The 19139-nt window shown below is 46.1% G+C and overlaps 1 protein-coding gene across 9 annotated transcripts in view; it reads right to left on the reverse strand.

The window, feature by feature from the left end:
* Positions 1-19139, reverse strand: part of myripb (myosin VIIA and Rab interacting protein b) — a 217807-nt gene that overhangs the window by 43221 nt on the left and 155447 nt on the right. For 8 of the 9 annotated variants that reach the window (XR_006839632.1, XR_006839633.1, XM_046356195.1 and 5 more), the window contains one exon: positions 5961-6097. Coding sequence is in view for 7 of the 9 variants with exons in the window: in XM_046356195.1 (XP_046212151.1) it covers positions 5961-6097 (137 nt within the window). In the remaining 2 variants the exon portion in view is untranslated. Of the gene's footprint in view, positions 1-5960; positions 6098-6613; positions 6825-19139 lie in introns of those variants that run through there. The other variant, XM_046356197.1, reaches the window with a different exon arrangement.

The raw sequence follows: 19139 nt of genomic DNA on the forward strand, positions 1-19139 counted from the left end.
CTACAATAAAACACATATGGAATCATATAGTAACCAAATAAGTGTTAAGCAAAACACCAGTTTCAACGTCAACAGTGAAGAGGTGACTCCGGGATACTGGCCTTCAAGGCAGAAATCCTCTGCCCAGTGTCTGTGTTCTTTTGCCCATCTTAATCTTTTTTTCTTATTCCCCAGTCAGATATTGCTTTTTCTTTGCAACTCTGCTTGAAGGCCAGAATCCCGGAGTCGCCCCTTGACTGTTGACATTGAGACTGGTGTTTTGCGGGTACTATTTAATGAAGCTGCCAGTTGAGGAATTGTGAGGCGTCTGTACACTAGACACTCTAATGTACTTGTCCTCTTGCTCAGTTGTGCACTGGGGCCTCCCACTCCTCTTTCTATTCTGATTAGAGACAGTTTGTGCTGTTCTGTGAAGGAGTAGTACACAGCATTGTACGAGATCTTCAGTTTCTTTGCCATTTCTCGCATGGAATAGACTTCATTTCTCAGAACTGGAGTAGACTGACGAGTTTCAGAAGAAAGGTCTTTGTTTCTGGCCATTTTGAGCCTGTAATCGAACCCACAAATACTGATGCTCCAGATACTCAACTAGACTAAAGAAGGCCAGTTTTATTGCTTCTTTAATCAGAACAACAGTTTTCAGCTGTGCTAACATAATTGCAAAAGGGTTTTCTAATGATCAATTAGCCTTTAAAATGATACACTTGGATAAGTTAACACAACGTGCCATTTGAACACAGGAGTGATGGTTGCTGATAAATGTAGATATTCCATTTTAAAAAATCAGACATTTCCAGCTACAATAGTCATTTACAATATTAACAATGTCTACACTGTATTTCTGATCAGCTTAGGCTAAGCTGCCTGCCATCCAAGACCTTTACACCAGGCGGTGTCAGAGGAAGGCCCTAAAAATTGTCAAAGACCCCAGTCATAGACTGTTCCCTCTACTACCGCATGGCAAGCGGTACCGGAGTGCCAAGTCTAGAACAAAAAGGCTTCTTAACAGTTTTTACCCACAAGCCATAAGACACCTGAATAGGTAATCAAATGGCTACCCGGACTATTTGCATTGTGTGCCCCCCCCAAACCCTCTTTTACGCTGCTGCTACTCTCTGTTTATCACATATGCATAGTCACATGGACTACACATTGATGTACATACTACCTCAATTAGCCCGACCAACCAGTGCCCCCGCACATTGGCTAACCGGGCTATCTGCATTGTGTCCCGCCACCCACCACCCGCCAAACCCTCTTTTACCCTACTGCTACTCTCTGTTATTCAGAGACAGTAGTGGCAGGTAGCCTAGTGGTTAGAGTGTTGGACTTGTAACAGAAAGGTTACAAGATTGAATCCCCGAGCTGACAAGGTAAAGATCTGTCGTTCTGCCCCTGAACAAGGCAGTTAACCCACTGTTCCAAAGCCATCATTGAATATAATAATTTGTTCTTAACTGACTTGCCTCGTTAAATAAAGGTTAAAAAAAATATATATATGCATAGTCACTTTAACCATGTCTACATGTACATACTACCTCAATCAGCCCGACTAACTGATGCCTGTATATAGCCTCTCTACTGTATATAGCCTCTCTACTGTATATAGCCTCGCTACTGTATATAGCCTCGCTACTGTATATAGCATCGCTACTGTATATAGCCTCGCTACTGTATATAGCCTCGCTACTGTATATAGCCTCTACTGTATATAGCCTCTCTACTGTATATAGCCTCTCTACTGTATATAGCCTCACTACTGTATATAGCCTCACTACTGTATATAACCTCTCTACTGTATATAGCCTCTCTACTGTATATAGCCTCTCTACTGTATATAGTCTCGCTACTGTATATAGCCTCTCTACTGTATATAGCCTCTCTACTGTATATAGCCTCTCTACTGTATATAGCCTCACTACTGTATATAGCCTCACTACTGTATATAGCCTCACTACTGTATATAGCCTCACTACTGTATATAGCCTCTCTACTGTATATAGATCACTACTGTATATAGCCTCTCCACTGTATATAGCCTCTCCACTGTATATAGCCTCTCCACTGTATATAGCCTCTCTACTGTATATAGCCTCTACTGTATATAGCCTCACTACTGTATATAGCCTCTACTGTATATAGCCTCTCCACTGTATATAGCCTCACTACTGTATATAGCCTCTCTACTGTATATAGCCTCACTACTGTATATAGCCTCACTACTGTATATAGCCTCACTACTGTATATAGCCTCTCCACTGTATATAGCCTCACTACTGTATATAGCCTCACTACTGTATATAGCCTCACTACTGTATATAGCCTCACTACTGTATATAGCCTCACTACTGTATATAGCCTCACTACTGTATATAGCCTCACTACTGTATATAGCCTCACTACTGTATATAGCCTCTCTACTGTATATAGCCTCTCTACTGTATATAGCCTCTCTACTGTATATACCTCACTACTGTATATAGCCTCTCTACTGTATATAGCCTCTCTACTGTATATAGCCTCACTACTGTATATAGCCTTGCTACTGGTATTTTTCACTGTCTTCTTACTGTTGTTTGTATTTCTTTACATACCTATTGTTCACCTAATACCCTTTTGTAATAAAACATTTCTTAGAAATTGCACTGCTGGTCAGAGCCTGTAAGTAAGCATTTCACGGTAAGGTCTACCTACACCTGTTGTATTTGGCGCATGTGACAAATACACTTTGTTTTGATTTGGAATTTGATGTTATTTTAAATGGACAAAAAATGTGACGCAGAACTTTTGAATGATACTGTATAAATATATATTTTATTTTAAAATCTAGATGGAAAAACGCTTTCAGTGTAAACTTAAATTACTCAAACCAGCTATGAAGTATGTCGAACAGATCATGGAATAATCATATATTTGAGAACTAACAATCACCAAAATAAAAGCTAGGTAGTCAGGGAGGATTTTCCATTTTACTTACTTGTACTTTTACCTCTTTTTCTCCCCAATTTCATAATATCCAATTGGTAGTTACAGTCTTGTCCCATCGCTGCAACTCCCCTACGGACTCGGGAGAGGCGAAGGTCGAGAGCCATGCGCCCTCTGAAACACAACCCTGCCAAACACAACCCTCCCCTAACCCGGACGACGCTGGGAAAATTGTGCACCGCCTCATGGGTCTCCCGGTCACGGCCAGCTGTAACACAGCCTGGGATCGAAACCAGGTCTGTAGTGATGCCTCAAGCATATTGTGTTGATGTTTTGATATTGTTTGAGCAAAAAACCTAAGCATTAGCCATGGCAAAATGCTAACATTTCTCTACACCAGCAAGATGGGGGCCTAGACTGCTTACTGGGAATTAAACATTTGGACAAACTATCCCTTTAACGCCAACACTTCCCCTTGAGAATAATGTGACCTTCACTCCAACATGGCTGGAACATAAATGTGAGGTATTTGTTATTTGTACCTTCCATGTCTGTCGTACGCAGTGAAAGTGAAATATGTACACGTGTGACCTACAAGAAGACTGCCGCAGAGCTTCTATGATGGATGTTGTTCTAGGGACGTGTGCGCACGTGTGTGTGCCTTCATGCGTGCATGTCCTAGAGGCCTGTGCTCTTTAGCCTCAGTGTGGCCTGAGGGTAAAGGTCAGACAGAGCTAGCACCACACAGTAAAAAAAGACACTCTACTTAATGCTATCTAGGTTTACACAAACAGCACAATGCTACGCTAACATTCCCACGACAGCACAATAGCCATTACCGAAACGCATGCATGATAATGTTGTACAGCACAAGCAACACAGCCTTCATGGGGTAGTGTGGCACAATAAACGCTTATGTAAAATAACTTCATAACGTTCACACAACCACGAGATAACGTTGCCCAGTCATTACTCTAACATCCATGACCATCAGACATCAGATCAACATCCAGTCATGATTGATATTTGAGTTGTCGAGAAACATTAATTGAGTGATGCAACGCTGATGGAACGTGATCATTTCAACAAGGTGCGGTGAAATGATGTGGAAACAATGTTGACTCAAAGCATTGTGGTCCAGTGGGGTGTGAGGTCAAACAAACAAAATGGCTGCATTCCAGGCTGACTACAATGCAGGTCAAATCAAATTGTATCTGTCACATGCGCCGAATACAACAGGTGTAGTAGACCTTACAGTGAAATGCTTACTTTCAATCCCTTAACCAACAATGTAGTTTTAAGAAAATACATTTAAAAAAGTAAGAGATAAGAATAACAAATAATTAAGTAGCAGCAGTAAATAACAATAGCGGGTCTATGTACAGGGGGTACCGGTACAGAGTCAATGTGTCAATGTGCAGAGGCACCGGTGTCGAGGTAATTGAGGTCATTTTTTATTTGACCTTTATTTAACGACGCAAGTCAGTTAAGAACAAATTCTTACTCACAATGACGGCCTACCGGGGAACAATGGGTTAACTGCCTTGTTCAGGGGCAGAATGACGGATTTCTTTTACCTTCTCGGGTCGGGGATTCGATCCAACAACCTTTTGGTTACGGGCCCAATGCTCTAACCACTAGGGTTATTAAAGTGGCTATGCATAGATAATAACAGAGAGTAGCAGCAGCGTGGGGGGATGCCAATAGTCTGGGTAGCTGTTCAGGATTAGCTGTATTAGCTGTTCAGCAGTCTTATGGCTTGGGTGTAGAAGCTGTTTAGAAGCCTCTTGGACCTAGACTTGGCGCTCCGGTACCGCTTGCCGTGCGGTAGCAGAGAGAACAGTCTATGATTAGGGTGGCTGGAGTCTTTGACAATTTTCCTCTTCCTCTGACACCGCCTGTTATAGAGGTCCTGGATGACAGGAAGCTTGGCCCCAGTGATGTACTGGGCCGTACGCACTACCCTCTGTAGTGCCTTGCGGTGGGAGGCCAAGCAGTTGCCATACCAGGCAGTGATGCAACCCTTCAAGATGCTCTCAATGGTGCAGCTGTGAAACCTTTTGAGAATCTGAGGACCCATGCCAAATATTTTCAGTCTCCTGAGGGGGTATGTTTGTCGTGTTCTCTTCACGACTGTCTTGATGTGCTTGGACATTGCCTTCCAGATCACACTACGCCTGGATAGGTAGTTAACATGAGCTAACCCCATAATGTGACTTAGCAGTCTGATGTCCAACTGTGCGGTCGATGGCGTGGTACACAAACATTGGTTGATGCAATGCAACGGCCACAATGTAGTCGGCCTGAAACATGACCAATGTCATGATATCAGTTGGTTCAGTGAGTCAGTGACTAGCTTAGCTATACCATGAATTTGGTTGTCTCTCTCCTGCTTCCTGCTGCTCTCTGGTCTGGGAACATTAGTGACTCACACACAGCCCTGTCCTGAAATAAATTATCTGTGTGTGTGTGTGTGTGTGTGTGTGTGTGTGTGTGTGTGTGTGTGTGTGTGTGTGTGTGTGTGTGTGTGTGTGTGTGTGTGTGTGTGTGTGTGTGTGTGTGTGTGTGTGTGTGTGTGTGTGTGTGTGTGTGTGTGTGTGTGTGTGTGTGTGTGTGTGACAGTGTGTGTAAACGAGAAGCGTGGGCGTTTATGTCTGTTGGGCAATGGTTCAGTTTCTCTCGACATAAATGTCCACGTGACGTGTGGGACTGAGTGAGTGTGGTTCTTTGACGCGAGACCTTTTGCCCCCTGTAGTTGAGTTACTAACTGAGATCCATGAATGAGGCGTCATAGCCAACAGAGAACGTCAGGCAGTCATTGAAGAGTGGGCCATACAGAAGAGAGCGATCACATCAAAAACACAACACTAGAGCAATGACACCCGCTGCGTCCCAAATTACACTCTATTCCCTATTTAGTGCACTTCTCGGGCCCTGGTCAAAAGTACTGCACTATATAGGGAAAAGGATGCCATTTGGGATGCGCCCACCGTTCCGTACATGGAAGAGACAAAAGAGAGAGACATTTCCTGTACCTGGTAGATCAGAGTTGCCTCCTCTCTCCACTATGTGATTCCTGTAGAGCGTCTTCAGAACCTTGGCACTGCCGAACCTCTTGAAGCGGCTCTTCAAGTTGTTATAGTACCATTCCAGAGACTGGGTCCTCAATATCCTGGAGACGAGGAGAAGAAAGAGGGAGAGAGAGAGATAAGGGAGAGAGAGAGTCAGTCACAGGTGAAATTAAACATGGCACAGAGTAAAGAGGATGGAGAAAAAAAAGCACAAAGGAACCGGGGAAAACTTCTAATCGCGGCCGACGTCATGAAATCCATTAAGAAAACGCAAAGTTTAATTTGATGCCTTTGTATTACCGTGGCAGAGAGATAACTACAGTTTATCGCTTTCGGGCGACGCTGCGCGTTTCATGGGAAACACTTTCCCTTGTGAACAGACAAAGTCAGGGAGAGAGAGCTGGCTGTCTTGTTCTCCGTCCATGGGCTGCATCTGAAATGGCACCCTTTTCCCCGACATAGTGCAATAGGGAAACCCATAGTGCTCTGATCAAAATTAGTGCACTATATAGGGAATAGGGTGCCACCTGAGACACAGCCAGCCCCTGGTGTTAAGTCACGGAGTCAAGTCAAGCAGTCAACAGTCCCATTCACAGCACTTTTATTGGTATACGTACCTTGTTAACCCGATGATCCAATGCCATTGGAGTGTATTGTGTATGTTTCCGTATGTGTTGACTGTGCATTGAGGGTGTGTGTGTGTCTGTATGTGCATGTGTGTGTAGGTGTATGTGTTGTGTGCATGCATGTGTGTTTGGATGCCAAATCCTTTTTCTCACGGGTTGGTGTGGATCTGTAGCTGGTATGTGTTTAAAGGGCGCTAGCTGCTTGTCCAGACCAGACTGCTGTGGTCTGTGTGTTATGTAAGCAGTCATTTATGCTGGAGTGTGTTCTGATTTACAAAACATGAGAAAAGCGCTCGCCTTGCGCCACTGTTGCATCGGATTGCGTGAATCTCTGCCAACTTTGTTTTTAATCTCTCCCAAACCTCCGCCCGCCCTATTTAATTTCACACCAAACCCGTCGTACATACTGTTCACATAATGATGCGCACACACACACACACGCACGCACACACACACGCACACACACAAACAGTCAAAAGACACTTAGCTACCATATCCAACAATACAAAGGAGGTCATGTGCAGAAGGGAAAAGAGGATTTGCTGTATCTATTGGCAATAAATATGAAAAGCGATCAAAACAAGTGCATAACATTCTAAACAACAGGCTTTCGCATTGAGGAGTAAGAATGTTATTCATATGTATCCCTTATGTGTCTATGAAACCCAGATGATGGTTTTGATTGACCAAAACCCATTTTAGTGAGGCTCCCTAGCGCTAAATGACTAACCTAACGATGAGGGGCCAGCTGGATGATAGGTCTGGGGCGGCAGGTAGCCTAGTGGTTAGAGAGCTGGGCCAATAAACGAAAGGTTGCTGGATTGAATCCCCGAACTGACAAGGTAAAACAATGATCCTGCCCCTGAACAAGGTAAAACAATCTTGTAAATAACAATTTGTTCTTAACTGACTTGTCCAGTTAACTAAAAGGCCCTGTGCATAATCTGTTTTGTCATATTATATACACTACCGTTCAAAAGTTTGGGGTCACTTAGAAATGTTCTTGTTTTTGAAAGAAAAGTAAACATTTTCTCCATTAAAATAACATCAAATTGATCAGAGATACAGTGGACATTGCTAATGTTGTAAATAACTATTGTAGCTGGAAACTGAAGATTTTTTATGGAATATCTACATAAGCGTACAGAGGCCCTTTATACTCAACTGGCAGCTTCATTAAATAGTACCCGCAAAACACCAGTATCAACGTCAACAGTGAAGAGGCGACTCCGGGATGCTGGCCTTCTAGGCAGAGTTCCTCTGTCCAGTGTCTGTGTTCTTTTGCCCATCTTAATCTTTTCTTCTCATTGTCTGAGACATGGCTTTTTCTTCACAACTCTGCTTGAAGGCCAGTAGTACACAGGGAGGGAGTAGTACACAGCGTTGTACGAGATCTTCAGTTTCTTGGCAATTTCTCGCATGGAATAGCCTTCATTTCTCAGAACAAGAATAGCCAGACAGGTTTCAGAAGAAATGTATTTGTTTCTGGCCATTTTGAGCCTGTAATTGAACCCACAAATGCTGAAGCTCCAGATACTCAACTCGTCTAAAGGCCAGTTTAATTGCTTCTTTAATCAGAAGAACAGTTTACAGCTGTGCTAACATAATTGCAAAAGGGTTTTCTAATGTTCAATTAGCCTTTTAAAATGATAAACTTGGATTAGCTAACACAGCGTTCCATTGGAACACAGGAGTGATGGTTGTAGATATTCCATTTAAGAAAACAGCCATTTCCAGCTACAATAGTAATTTACAACAATAACAATCTCTACACTGTATTTCTGATCAATTTGATGTTATTTTAAATTAACAAAAATATTTCTAAGTGACCCCAAACTTTTGAACGGTAGTGTATGTTACCCCTCACTGCCCTGATGAAAGTAAGAGAGTGTGTGGGAGAGAAAGAGATAGAACGTGTGTTTGTGTGTGCCAGGCAGGAGTGAGTGTGTCTCTCTACGCCAACCCGAGACGAACCAGGTACACATAGAGACGGGAGCAATGGGCACGCTGCTAATGGAGGATCCTGAGTGCCCCTGAAGGATGTCGGCTTTTTGTAGGCTCTCATCCCTCCATCCCTCCCTCTGTTCTCTGTGTATTTATTATCTATCCTCCTCTCCTGCCAAATGTGGCCGGCTTCCTTAATTCACGCCCGGGGTCATCCATGTAACGGTAATGGCTGCCAAAAGCGAGCGAGAGCGCCCAAATGAAAAGGCCCGGCTGTTTTTGAAATGTATTTCTTTTTCAATCCCTGGCTGCTTGCTCCTCACTGCCACCACACGGTCAAACAGGAAATCAATAAATAAACTAGCAACGGAAGAGAACCAGGAGAGAAATACTAATGACACAAATACTAGTGACACAGAGGTATATTGAACAACAGGAAGTGTCCCGTGGGGTGTTTAGTTAAGTGGTAGAGTTAGGCCACACAAAATGACATCAATCTTGCCCACAGGCGGAATCGAGTGGTATCCAGGCGGCTACGACGTGAGGCAATTTCACCTCGTTAGTGAAATGTGAACGTGTAATTGTTGATTAAACAGGAGGTTGAGACCTCATTTGTCACGTTGCTGTGTGGTGACTTTGGGACTAGAAAAGCCAGTGCTATCAGATCCACGCTCATGCATATTTCAGTTCTGAATCAGTGGGCTCAACGTGCAGCAGAGCAGCCCTCCTCTCCCTGCGCCTGTCACTCAAGACAGGTAGTGAAAACAGACGGGTGAGAATGTATAGTTCAGGTCCGGCATCTGCTCCTTCTCTCCTCCTCCCTGACAGGCTACTTAAACGTCAAGCTGTCCACTACACTAACCCTCCAAAAATGAAGTCAGCACAGTGACCCTGTCAAATTAAGTCTGGATATTAACCTCTTCAAATTAAGTCAGTACACTAACCTAACCCTCTTAAATTAAGTCCATACATTAACCGTTTTTGTGAGGAGGAGTATTTTCGGAGAGGGAAGTGTTGTGATCTATGGAACATAACATCCTGTGTGTTTATCCGATATGAGGAAGAATTAAAAGTGAGAATTTGGGAAAGTGAAGTGGATAAGGGGAGGAGGTTTCGGTTGGCAGCCCACTGTAGTACAGCAGTTTTGTGCAAATCCAAATTCCATAATAAGGATAAGAAATTCCACGTTTCCTGCTCACATGAATAAGGGAGCGGGATTCCTTTGGAGTGTCTCTTCGTCTTTTGGTTTCTTGGTGCAGAATTTGCCTGCATTACTCCCTCCTCACCCCCTTGCCTTGGAGCTTGGGAGGGAAAGGTTCCCCAACCTAAACGTAATATAGAAAACGAAAATACGGGACACTCAAATTAGTATGATACGGTACGTTTGGTACGGTACGTATTCATTTATGGATGTCCTTCACTCATTTCGTATTATACTGTATGTTATGAATTACAATTGGTATGATGTTACATGTTGCAATTCAAACATATGTTATGGATTTGCAATACGTATGATATGTTTCAAATTCCAATTTGTTGTTATTAACGTTAGTTAGGTGGCTAATTGGCTAACGTTAGCTAGGTTAGGGGCTAGGGGCTATGAGATTCAAACAGGCAACCTTTGGGTTGCTAGACGCTCGCATTAAACACCCCCCCCTCCTTTCGTTTTTGCCTTGAGTAACCTTCTGTCCTATATAACCATACCTAACGTAACATTTTCGTTTACAATGTTACGTCTAGTCTATGAGACCAGGCAGGCATCCCTCCCCCTTCCTCGTCTATCTCGCTCTCTCTTCTCCGATCAATTTGCACATATAAATGTGATTTAAATAAAATATGTATGTGAAGTGCAGAAAAGAAGCCCCTCTGTGGTTCTGCCAAGCTCCCACTTCCCCGGGCAAAAGATACTATTACCATTATTGACTTTCTGAGGCTTCTAATGAATCAGTGTGCTTTCTGTCAAGGGTGGGTGTGGTGCAGGGAGAGGGGAGGCGAGGGGTGGGGTGGGTAAAAACACTGTTTCTTTAACATCAAAGATCAAATAGAATCTCCGCTCTGAAACCCTACAGAACATCCCTCTATTTAATGAAAGAAAATGCTGGTGAAATAAAGCAGGTCTGTTTAGTGTCAGAGTTTTGAAGTTTGAGAAGGACATCTTAATGAGTTTGCTGTGAAATGTTTGAACGGTGTTTGTGGGATCTGACCATTTCAATCACAGGATGTGTCAAAACGTCATGGGAGGTTCAAGTTATGTGTGGAAACACGTTTCCCCCCCTGTCTGTTGAAAAGCTAGAAAAAAGTGTATTTTGTATGGGAAAATCTTACAAGAAATGATACACAGACACCCACATTTATTTGCCATTGGGTGGAAATGTAATTCAATAAAACCAATTCCACTTACAGAAACAAAAACAAATTAGTCAGGACATCCTTTTAACGTGATTTCAATCATAACCGGACAGCGATAAGCGCGGCACAACAGAAAAGGTGAAAATGGTCAGCATTTAGACTATGCATTTCACTAACGAGAGAACATGCAAAAAGTCTCATTTATATCCTTATGTAATAATGTTTGGCTCTAAATATACATATCAGAGGTTAGGTCTGAGCCTGGGAGCAGCAGCTATTCATATGAATAAAGTTAAGTGATGAGAATTGTAAATGCTACTATTCAAAAAAATAAAAACACAATAATATCATCATCTCATCTGCCATAATCCCACCCTCCCTCCCTCTCGCTCTACTTTGTGTGCACGCGTGTATATTCAAAGACACAGACAAGAGGGGAGTCCATCACCAACTATCATGAAGCAGTATGAGCTCTCTCTCTCCATCTCCACTCCATTCAACATTAAAAAAAGAGTCATTTAGCAGATGCTCTTATCCAGAGTGGCTTCCAGGAGCAGTTGGGGTTAAGTGCCTTGCTCAAGATCATATGAACAGATTTTCTTCACCATGTCGGCTTGGGGATTTGAACCAGCATCCTTTCGGGTTATTGGTCCAATGCTCTTAACCATTAGGCTACCTGCCGTCACTAGGTTACCTGTCTGAACGGGAAACCTCAGACACTGACAGACGACCCTAAGAAAGGCATGCGTGCTAAGCCATCACAAGCAGTGGCATGGTCTATTTTAAGGGCCATCACAGACCCAGACCCAGAAAACGTTTCTGGCCACAGATCTCTGTAGGAGGTCCGGATCGACAAAGTCCACCATGAGAAACATTGCAAACCCTAATCCCCAGAATAGGAATCCCACAACAGACCCAGACAGGGATCAGCACATCATCCTTTCCCCTGAGAAAGGGATACTATCTTGGGCCATCACAGGCAGTGAAGTGGCCTGGCCCTGCTGGTTTATATATAATAAGAGGTGAACACTTGAAATATCCTTTAATCCAGCGAACGTGTTCATTGCAGAGCCCTAACAGGAGAGGCAGGTGAAGAGGTAGATGACTGCAGGCAGACTGAAACAGCACTAAGCCCCTCTAGAAGCAGACCTCTGAGTGTGTGTGTGTGTAAATATGCGCACGCACGCACATACCCACCCACACCCACACATCCCCTGGCCGATTTAGAGAGTCCAGGGTGTTCTGTCTTGCTCATATAACTCACTTGTGTCTTAAAAAGTCTAAATATAGGAACAGCACATCCTCACTTCTGCTCAGGCACCGCTAGGCAATTCTCTCACTCACCCGAACGCTCATCTTCTCGCTCTCCTTCCTCCCCCCCTTCTCCTCCCTCTCCATTGACCCCCTAGCACTGCAAATAGCCATGGCAGCAGCTGAGCGAGCCCTCCCAAATGGCATCCTATTCCCTATATAGTGCACTACTTTTGACCAGTGCCCATATCAGTGCGCGATGTTACCCGGCCCATCGTCACTTCCTGTTCAATGCGGAATGAGGGAGAGCTTGGTTTTGTTCTTTTGAAAAGGGTGTTTTTTAAAAAGTGTATTGGAACGTTTTTTTTAGTAGCTAGCTAACTGTTTAGTTTGGATCCCGCGACTCAGTTGGCATCCGTTGCTGGGACTTCTAGTCTCTGTTCAGTGATCCTGCCGACCAAAGCCGGGCCTCAGAAGCTATTTGGCGTAGCAGTTAGCCTAGATGCTAGCTAGCTGCCCATCAAGCTAGTGGGGTTTTCTTGAGGGCTTGAAACGCAGCCCGCAACATGGTAGACATTGTGGCTGGGACCACGGATTGTCTCTGGTTTGTGGCTGTCTAGATCCCTGCTGTTTGTTGTTTTCAATCTTCCCTGTGACCTACCCTGTCTGGAACTGTGAGGAGAAACAGCGTAACCTACGTTGCTAGCTACCAAATCAAATCAAATTTTATTTGTCACATACACATGGTTAGCAGATGTTAATGCGAGTGTAGCGAAATGCTTGTGCTTCTAGTTCCGACAATGCAGTAATAACCAACGAGTAATCTAACCTAAATATTCCACAACAACTACCTTATACACACACAAGTGTAAAGGGATGAAGAATATGTACATAAAAATATATGAATGAGTGATGGTACAGAACGGCATAGGCAAGATGCAGTAGATGGTATAGAGTACAGTATACACGTATGATATGCGTAATGTAGGGTATGTAAACATTATATTAAGTGGCATTGTTTAAAGTGGCTAGTGATACATTTTTACATCCATTTTCCATTGTTAAAGTGGCTGGAGTTGAGTCCGTATGTTGGCAGCAGCCACTCAATGTTAGTGGTGGCTGTATAACATTTACATTTACATTTAAGTCATTTAGCAGACGCTCTTATCCAGAGCGACTTACAAATTGGTGCATTCACCTTATGACATCCAGTGGAACAACCACTTTACAATAGTGCATCTAAATATTTTAAGGGGGGTGAGAAGGATTACTTTATCCTATCCTAGGTATTCCTTAAAGAGGTGGGGTTTCAGGTGTCTCCGGAAGGTGGTGATTGACTCCGCTGTCCTGGCGTCGTGAGGGAGTTTGTTCCACCATTGGGGAGCCAGAGCAGCGAACAGTTTTGACTGAGCTGAGCGGGAACTGTACTTCCTCAGTGGTAGGGAGGCGAGCAGGCCAGAGGTGGATGAACGCAGTGCCCTTATTTGGGTGTAGGGCCTGATCAGAGCCTGGAGGTACTGAGGTGCCGTTCCCCTCACAGCTCCGTAGGCAAGCACCATGGTCTTGTAGCGGATGCGAGCTTCAACTGGAAGCCAGTGGAGAGAGCGGAGGAGCGGGGTGACGTGAGAGAACTTGGGAAGGTTGAACACTAGACGGGCTGCGGCGTTCTGGATGAGTTGTAGGGGTTTAATGGCACAAGCAGGGAGCCCAGCCAACAGCGAGTTGCAGTAATCCAGACGGGAGATGACAAGTGCCTGGATTAGGACCTGCGCCGCTTCCTGTGTGAGGCAGGGTCGTACTCTGCGGATGTTGTAGAGCATGAACCTACAGGAACGGGCCACCGCCTTGATGTTAGTTGAGAACGACAGTTTGTTGTCCAGGATCACGCCAAGGTTCTTAGCGCTCTGGGAGGAGGACACAATGGAGTTGTCAACCGTGATGCCGAGATCATGGAACGGGCAGTCCTTCCCCGGGAGGAAGAGCAGCTCCGTCTTGCCGAAGTTCAGCTTGAGGTGGTGATCCGTCATCTACACTGATATGTCTGCCAGACATGCAGAGATGCGATTCGCCACCTGGTCATCAGAAGGGGGAAAGGAGAAGATTAATTGTGTGTCGTCTGCATAGCAATGATAGGAGAGACCATGTGAGGTTATGACAGAGCCAAGTGACTTGGTGTATAGCGAGAATAGGAGAGGGCCTAGAACAGAGCCCTGGGGGACACCAGTGGTGAGAGCGCGTGGTGAGGAGACAGATTCTCGCCACGCCACCTGGTAGGAGCGACCTGTCAGGTAGGACGCAATCCAAGCGTGGGCCGCGCCGGAGATGCCCAACTCGGAGAGGGTGGAGAGGAGGATCTGATGGTTCACAGTATCGAAGGCAGCCGATAGGTCTAGAAGGATGAGAGCAGAGGAGAGAGAGTTAGCTTTAGCGGTGCGGAGCGCCTCCGTGATACAGAGAAGAGCAGTCTCAGTTGAATGACTAGTCTTGAAACCTGACTGATTTGGATCAAGAAGGTCATTCTGAGAGAGATAGCGGGAGAGCTGACCAAGGACGGCACGTTCAAGAGTTTTGGAGAGAAAAGAAAGAAGGGATACTGGTCTGTAGTTGTTGACATCGGAGGGATCGAGTGTAGGTTTTTTCAGAAGGGGTGCAACTCTCGCTCTCTTGAAGACGGAAGGGACGTAGCCAGCGGTCAGGGATAAGTTGATGAGCGAGGTGAGGTAAGGGAGAAGGTCTCCGGAAATGGTCTGGAGAAGAGAGGAGGGGATAGGGTCGAGCGGGCAGGTTGTTGGGCGGCCGGCCGTCACAAGACGCGAGATTTCATCTGGAGAGAGAGGGGAGAAAGAGGTCAGAGCACAGGGTAGGGCAGTGTGAGCAGAACCAGCGGTGTTGTTTGACTTAGCAAACGAGGATCGGATGTCGTCGATCTTCTTTTCAAAATGGTTGACGAAGTCATCTGCAGAGAGGGAGGAGGGGGGAGGGGGGAGGAGGATTCAGGAGGGAGGAGAATGTGGCAAAGAGCTTCCTAGGGTTAGAGGCAGATGCTTGGAATTTAGAGTGGTAGAAAGTGGCTTTAGCAGCAGAGACAGAGGAGGAAAATGTAGAGAGGAGGGAGTGAAAGGATGCCAGGTCCGCAGGGAGGCGAGTTTTCCTCCATTTCCGCTCGGCCTTCCGGAGCCCTGTTCTGTGAGCTCGCATTGAGTCGTCAAGCCACGGAGCGGGAGGGAGGACCGAGCCGGCCTGGAAGATAGGGGACATAGAGAGTCAAAGGATGCAGAAAGGGAGGAGAGGAGGGTTGAGGAGGCAGAATCAGGAGATAGGTTGGAGAAGGTTTGAGCAGAGGGAAGAGATGATAGGATGGAAGAGGAGAGAGTAGCGGGGAGAGAGAGCGAAGGTTGGGACGGCGCGATACCATCCGAGTAGGGGCAGTGTGGGAAGTGTTGGATGAGAGCGAGAGGGAAAAGGATACAAGGTAGTGGTCGGAGACTTGGAGGGGAGTTGCAATGAGGTTAGTGGAAGAACAGCATCTAGTAAAGATGAGGTCGAGCGTATTGCCTGCCTTGTGAGTAGGGGGGAAGGTGAGAGGGTGAGGTCAAAAGAGGAGAGGAGTGGAAAGAAGGAGGCAGAGAGGAATGAGTCAAAGGTAGACGTGGGGAGGTTAAAGTCGCCCAGAACTGTGAGAGGTGAGCCGTCCTCAGGAAAGGAGCTTATCAAGGCATCAAGCTCATTGATGAACTCTCCGAGGGGACCTGGAGGGCGATAAATGATAAGGATGTTAAGCTTGAAAGGGCTGGTAACTGTGACAGCATGAAATTCAAAGGAGGCGATAGACAGATGGGTAAGGGGAGAAAGAGAGAATGACCACATGGGAGAGATAAGGATCCCTATGCCACCACCCCGCTGACCAGAAGCTCTCAGGGTGTGCGAGAACACGTGGGCGGACGAAGAGAGAGCAGTAGGAGTAGCAGTGTTATCTGTGGTGATCCATGTTTCTGTCAGTGCCAAGAAGTCGAGGGACTGGAGGGAGGCATAGGCTGAGATGAACTCTGCCTTGTTGGCTGCAGATCGGCAGTTCCAGTTAACAGTCTGATGGCCTTGAGATAGAAGCTGTTTTTCAGTTTCTCGGTCCCTGCTTTGATGCACCTCTACTGACCTCGCCTTCTGGATGATAGCGGGGTGAGCAGGCAGTGGTTCGGGTAGTTGTTGTCCTTGATGATGTTTATGGCCTTCCTGTGACATCGGCGATGCTGCGCCTTCTTCACCACACTGTCTGTGTGGGTGGACCAATTCAGTTTGTCCATGATGTGTACACCAAGGAACTTAAAACTTACTACCCTCTCCACTACTGTCCCGTCGATGTGGATAGGGGGGTGCTCCCTCTGCTGAAGTCCATGATCATCTCCTTTGTTTTGTTGACGTTGAGTGTGAGGTTATTTTCCTGACACCACACTCCGAGGGCCCTCACCTCACCTCCTCCCTGTAGGCCGCTTCGTCGTTGTTGGTAATCAAGCCTGCCACCGGTTCCGGTTGGAGCGAGTGGTCGCATCTGCACTTCGCTCCCGCGGGTAGTATAACTTTTTCATTATATTTCATTATAGCACAACGGTTTGATTTGTCTAATCTTAGCAATTTCTTCTCAGCTAGCTACATAGCCGTCTTTGTATCAAAGATAATTGCGTAATTATCGTATTTCGCCGTCCTAACGTAGTCTTCACTAGCCAGCTAGCTAACGTCCACTGATTAGCTGCACTGGAGAAACTATTACACTCAACTGAACGACTTGATTAGTGTAGTGTTAGCTAGCTACATAGCTGTCTTTGCTGTCTTCGTATCATCGTATCCAAGATAATTGTGTTGTTTTAGGTTTAGAGTGTGTAGTCTTAGAGTGATTATCTTAATTTACCGAGGTTAGCTAGCCAGCTATTTGTCGTCCTTAACGTAGGTGACTCTGCTAGCTAGCCAACGCTAGCCAACGTCTTCTGTATAGAACTCAACAACCCGGTCGCATTCACAGGTAGTATCACATTTTCACTTCATTTCATTACAGTACAACGGTTTGATTTGTTTGATCGTAGCTAGCTACATAGCTAGCTACATAGCCGTCTTTGTATCAAAGATAATTGTGTAGTCTAGAGCGATTTTCTAGGTTCGCTAGCCAGCTATTGTCGTTCTTTTAACGCAACGTAACATAAACAACACTGCTAGCTAGCCAGCTAGCCCCCGAATAGCAACACTGCAGAAACTATTACACTCAACGGAACGACTTGATTAGTGTAGTGTCAACAACGCACCCACTGCCAGCTGGCCTACTTCAGCAGTACTGTATCATTTTAATCATTTTAGTCAATAAGATTCTTGCTACGTAGCTTAACTTTCTGAACATTCGAGACGTGTAGTCCACTTGTCATTCCAATCTCCTTTGCATTAGCGTAGCCTCTTCTGTAGCCTGTCAACTATGTGTCTGTTTATCCCTGTTCTCTCCTCTCTGCACAGACCATACAAACGCTCCACACCGCGTGGCCGCGGCCACCCTACTCTGGTGGTCCCAGCGCGCACGACCCACGTGGAGTTCCAGGTCTCCGGTAGCCTCTGGAACTGCCAATCTGCGGTCAACAAGGCAGAGTTCATCGCAGCCTATGCCTCCCCCCCAGTCCCTCGACTTCTTGGCACTGACGGAAACATGGATCACCACAGACAACACTGCTACTCCTACTGCTCTCTCTTCGTCCGCCCACGTGTTCTCGCACACCCCGAGAGCGTCTGGTCAGCGGGGTGGTGGCACCGGGATCCTCATCTCTCCCAAGTGGTCATTCTCTCTTTCTCCCCTTACCCATCTGTCTATCGCCTCCTTTGAATTCCATGCTGTCACAGTTACTAGCCCTTTCAAGCTTAACATCCTTATCATTTATCGCCCTCCAGGTTCCCCCTCGGAGAGTTCATCAATGAGCTTGATGACTTGATAAGCTCCTTTCCTGAGGACGGCTCACCTCTCACAGTTCTGGGCGACTTTAACCGCCCCACGTCTACCTTTGACTCTTTCCTCTCTGCCTCCTTCTTTCCACTCCTCTCCTCTTTTGACCTCATCCTCTCACCTTCCCCCCCTACTCACAAGGCAGGCAATACGCTCGACCTCATCTTTACTAGATGCTGTTCTTCCACTAACCTCATTGCAACTCCCCTCCAAGTCTCCGACCACTGCCTTGTATCCTTTTCCCTCTCGCTCTCATCCAACACCTCCCACACTGCCCCTACTCGGATGGTATCGCGCCGTCCCAACCTTCGCTCTCTCTCCCCCGCTACTCTCTCCTCTTCCATCCTATCATCTCTTCCCTCCGCTCAAACCTTCTCCCACCTATCTCCTGATTCTGCCTCCTCAACCCTCCTCTCCTCCCTCTCTGCATCCCTTGACTCTCTATGTCCCCTATCCTCCAGGCCGGCTCGGTCCTCCCCTCCCGCTCCGTGGCTCGATGACTCATTGCGAGCTCACAGAACAGGGCTCCGGGCAGCCGAGCGGAAATGGAGGAAAACTCGCCTCCCTGCGGACCTGGCATCCTTTCACTCCCTCCTCTCTACATTTTCCTCCTCTGTCTCTGCTGCTAAAGCCACTTTCTACCACGCTAAATTCCAAGCATCTGCCTCTAACCCTAGGAAGCTCTTTGCCACCTTCTCCTCCCTCCTGAATCCTCCTCCCCCCCCCCCCTCCTCTCTCTGCAGATGACTTCGTCAACCATTTTGAAAAGAAGGTCGACGACATCCGATCCTCGTTTGCTAAGTCAAACGACACCGCTGGTTCTGCTCACACTGCCCTACCCTGTGCTCTGACCTCTTTCTCCACTCTCTCTCCAGATGAAATCTCGCGTCTTGTGACGGCCGGCCGCCCAACAACCTGCCCGCTTGAACCTATCCCCTCCTCTCTTCTCCAGACCATTTCCGGAGACCTTCTCCCTTACCTCACCTCGCTCATCAACTCATC

The sequence above is a fragment of the Oncorhynchus gorbuscha genome, linkage group LG07 (genome assembly GCF_021184085.1).
Source record: "Oncorhynchus gorbuscha isolate QuinsamMale2020 ecotype Even-year linkage group LG07, OgorEven_v1.0, whole genome shotgun sequence".
Taxonomy (NCBI): Eukaryota; Metazoa; Chordata; class Actinopteri; order Salmoniformes; family Salmonidae; genus Oncorhynchus; species Oncorhynchus gorbuscha.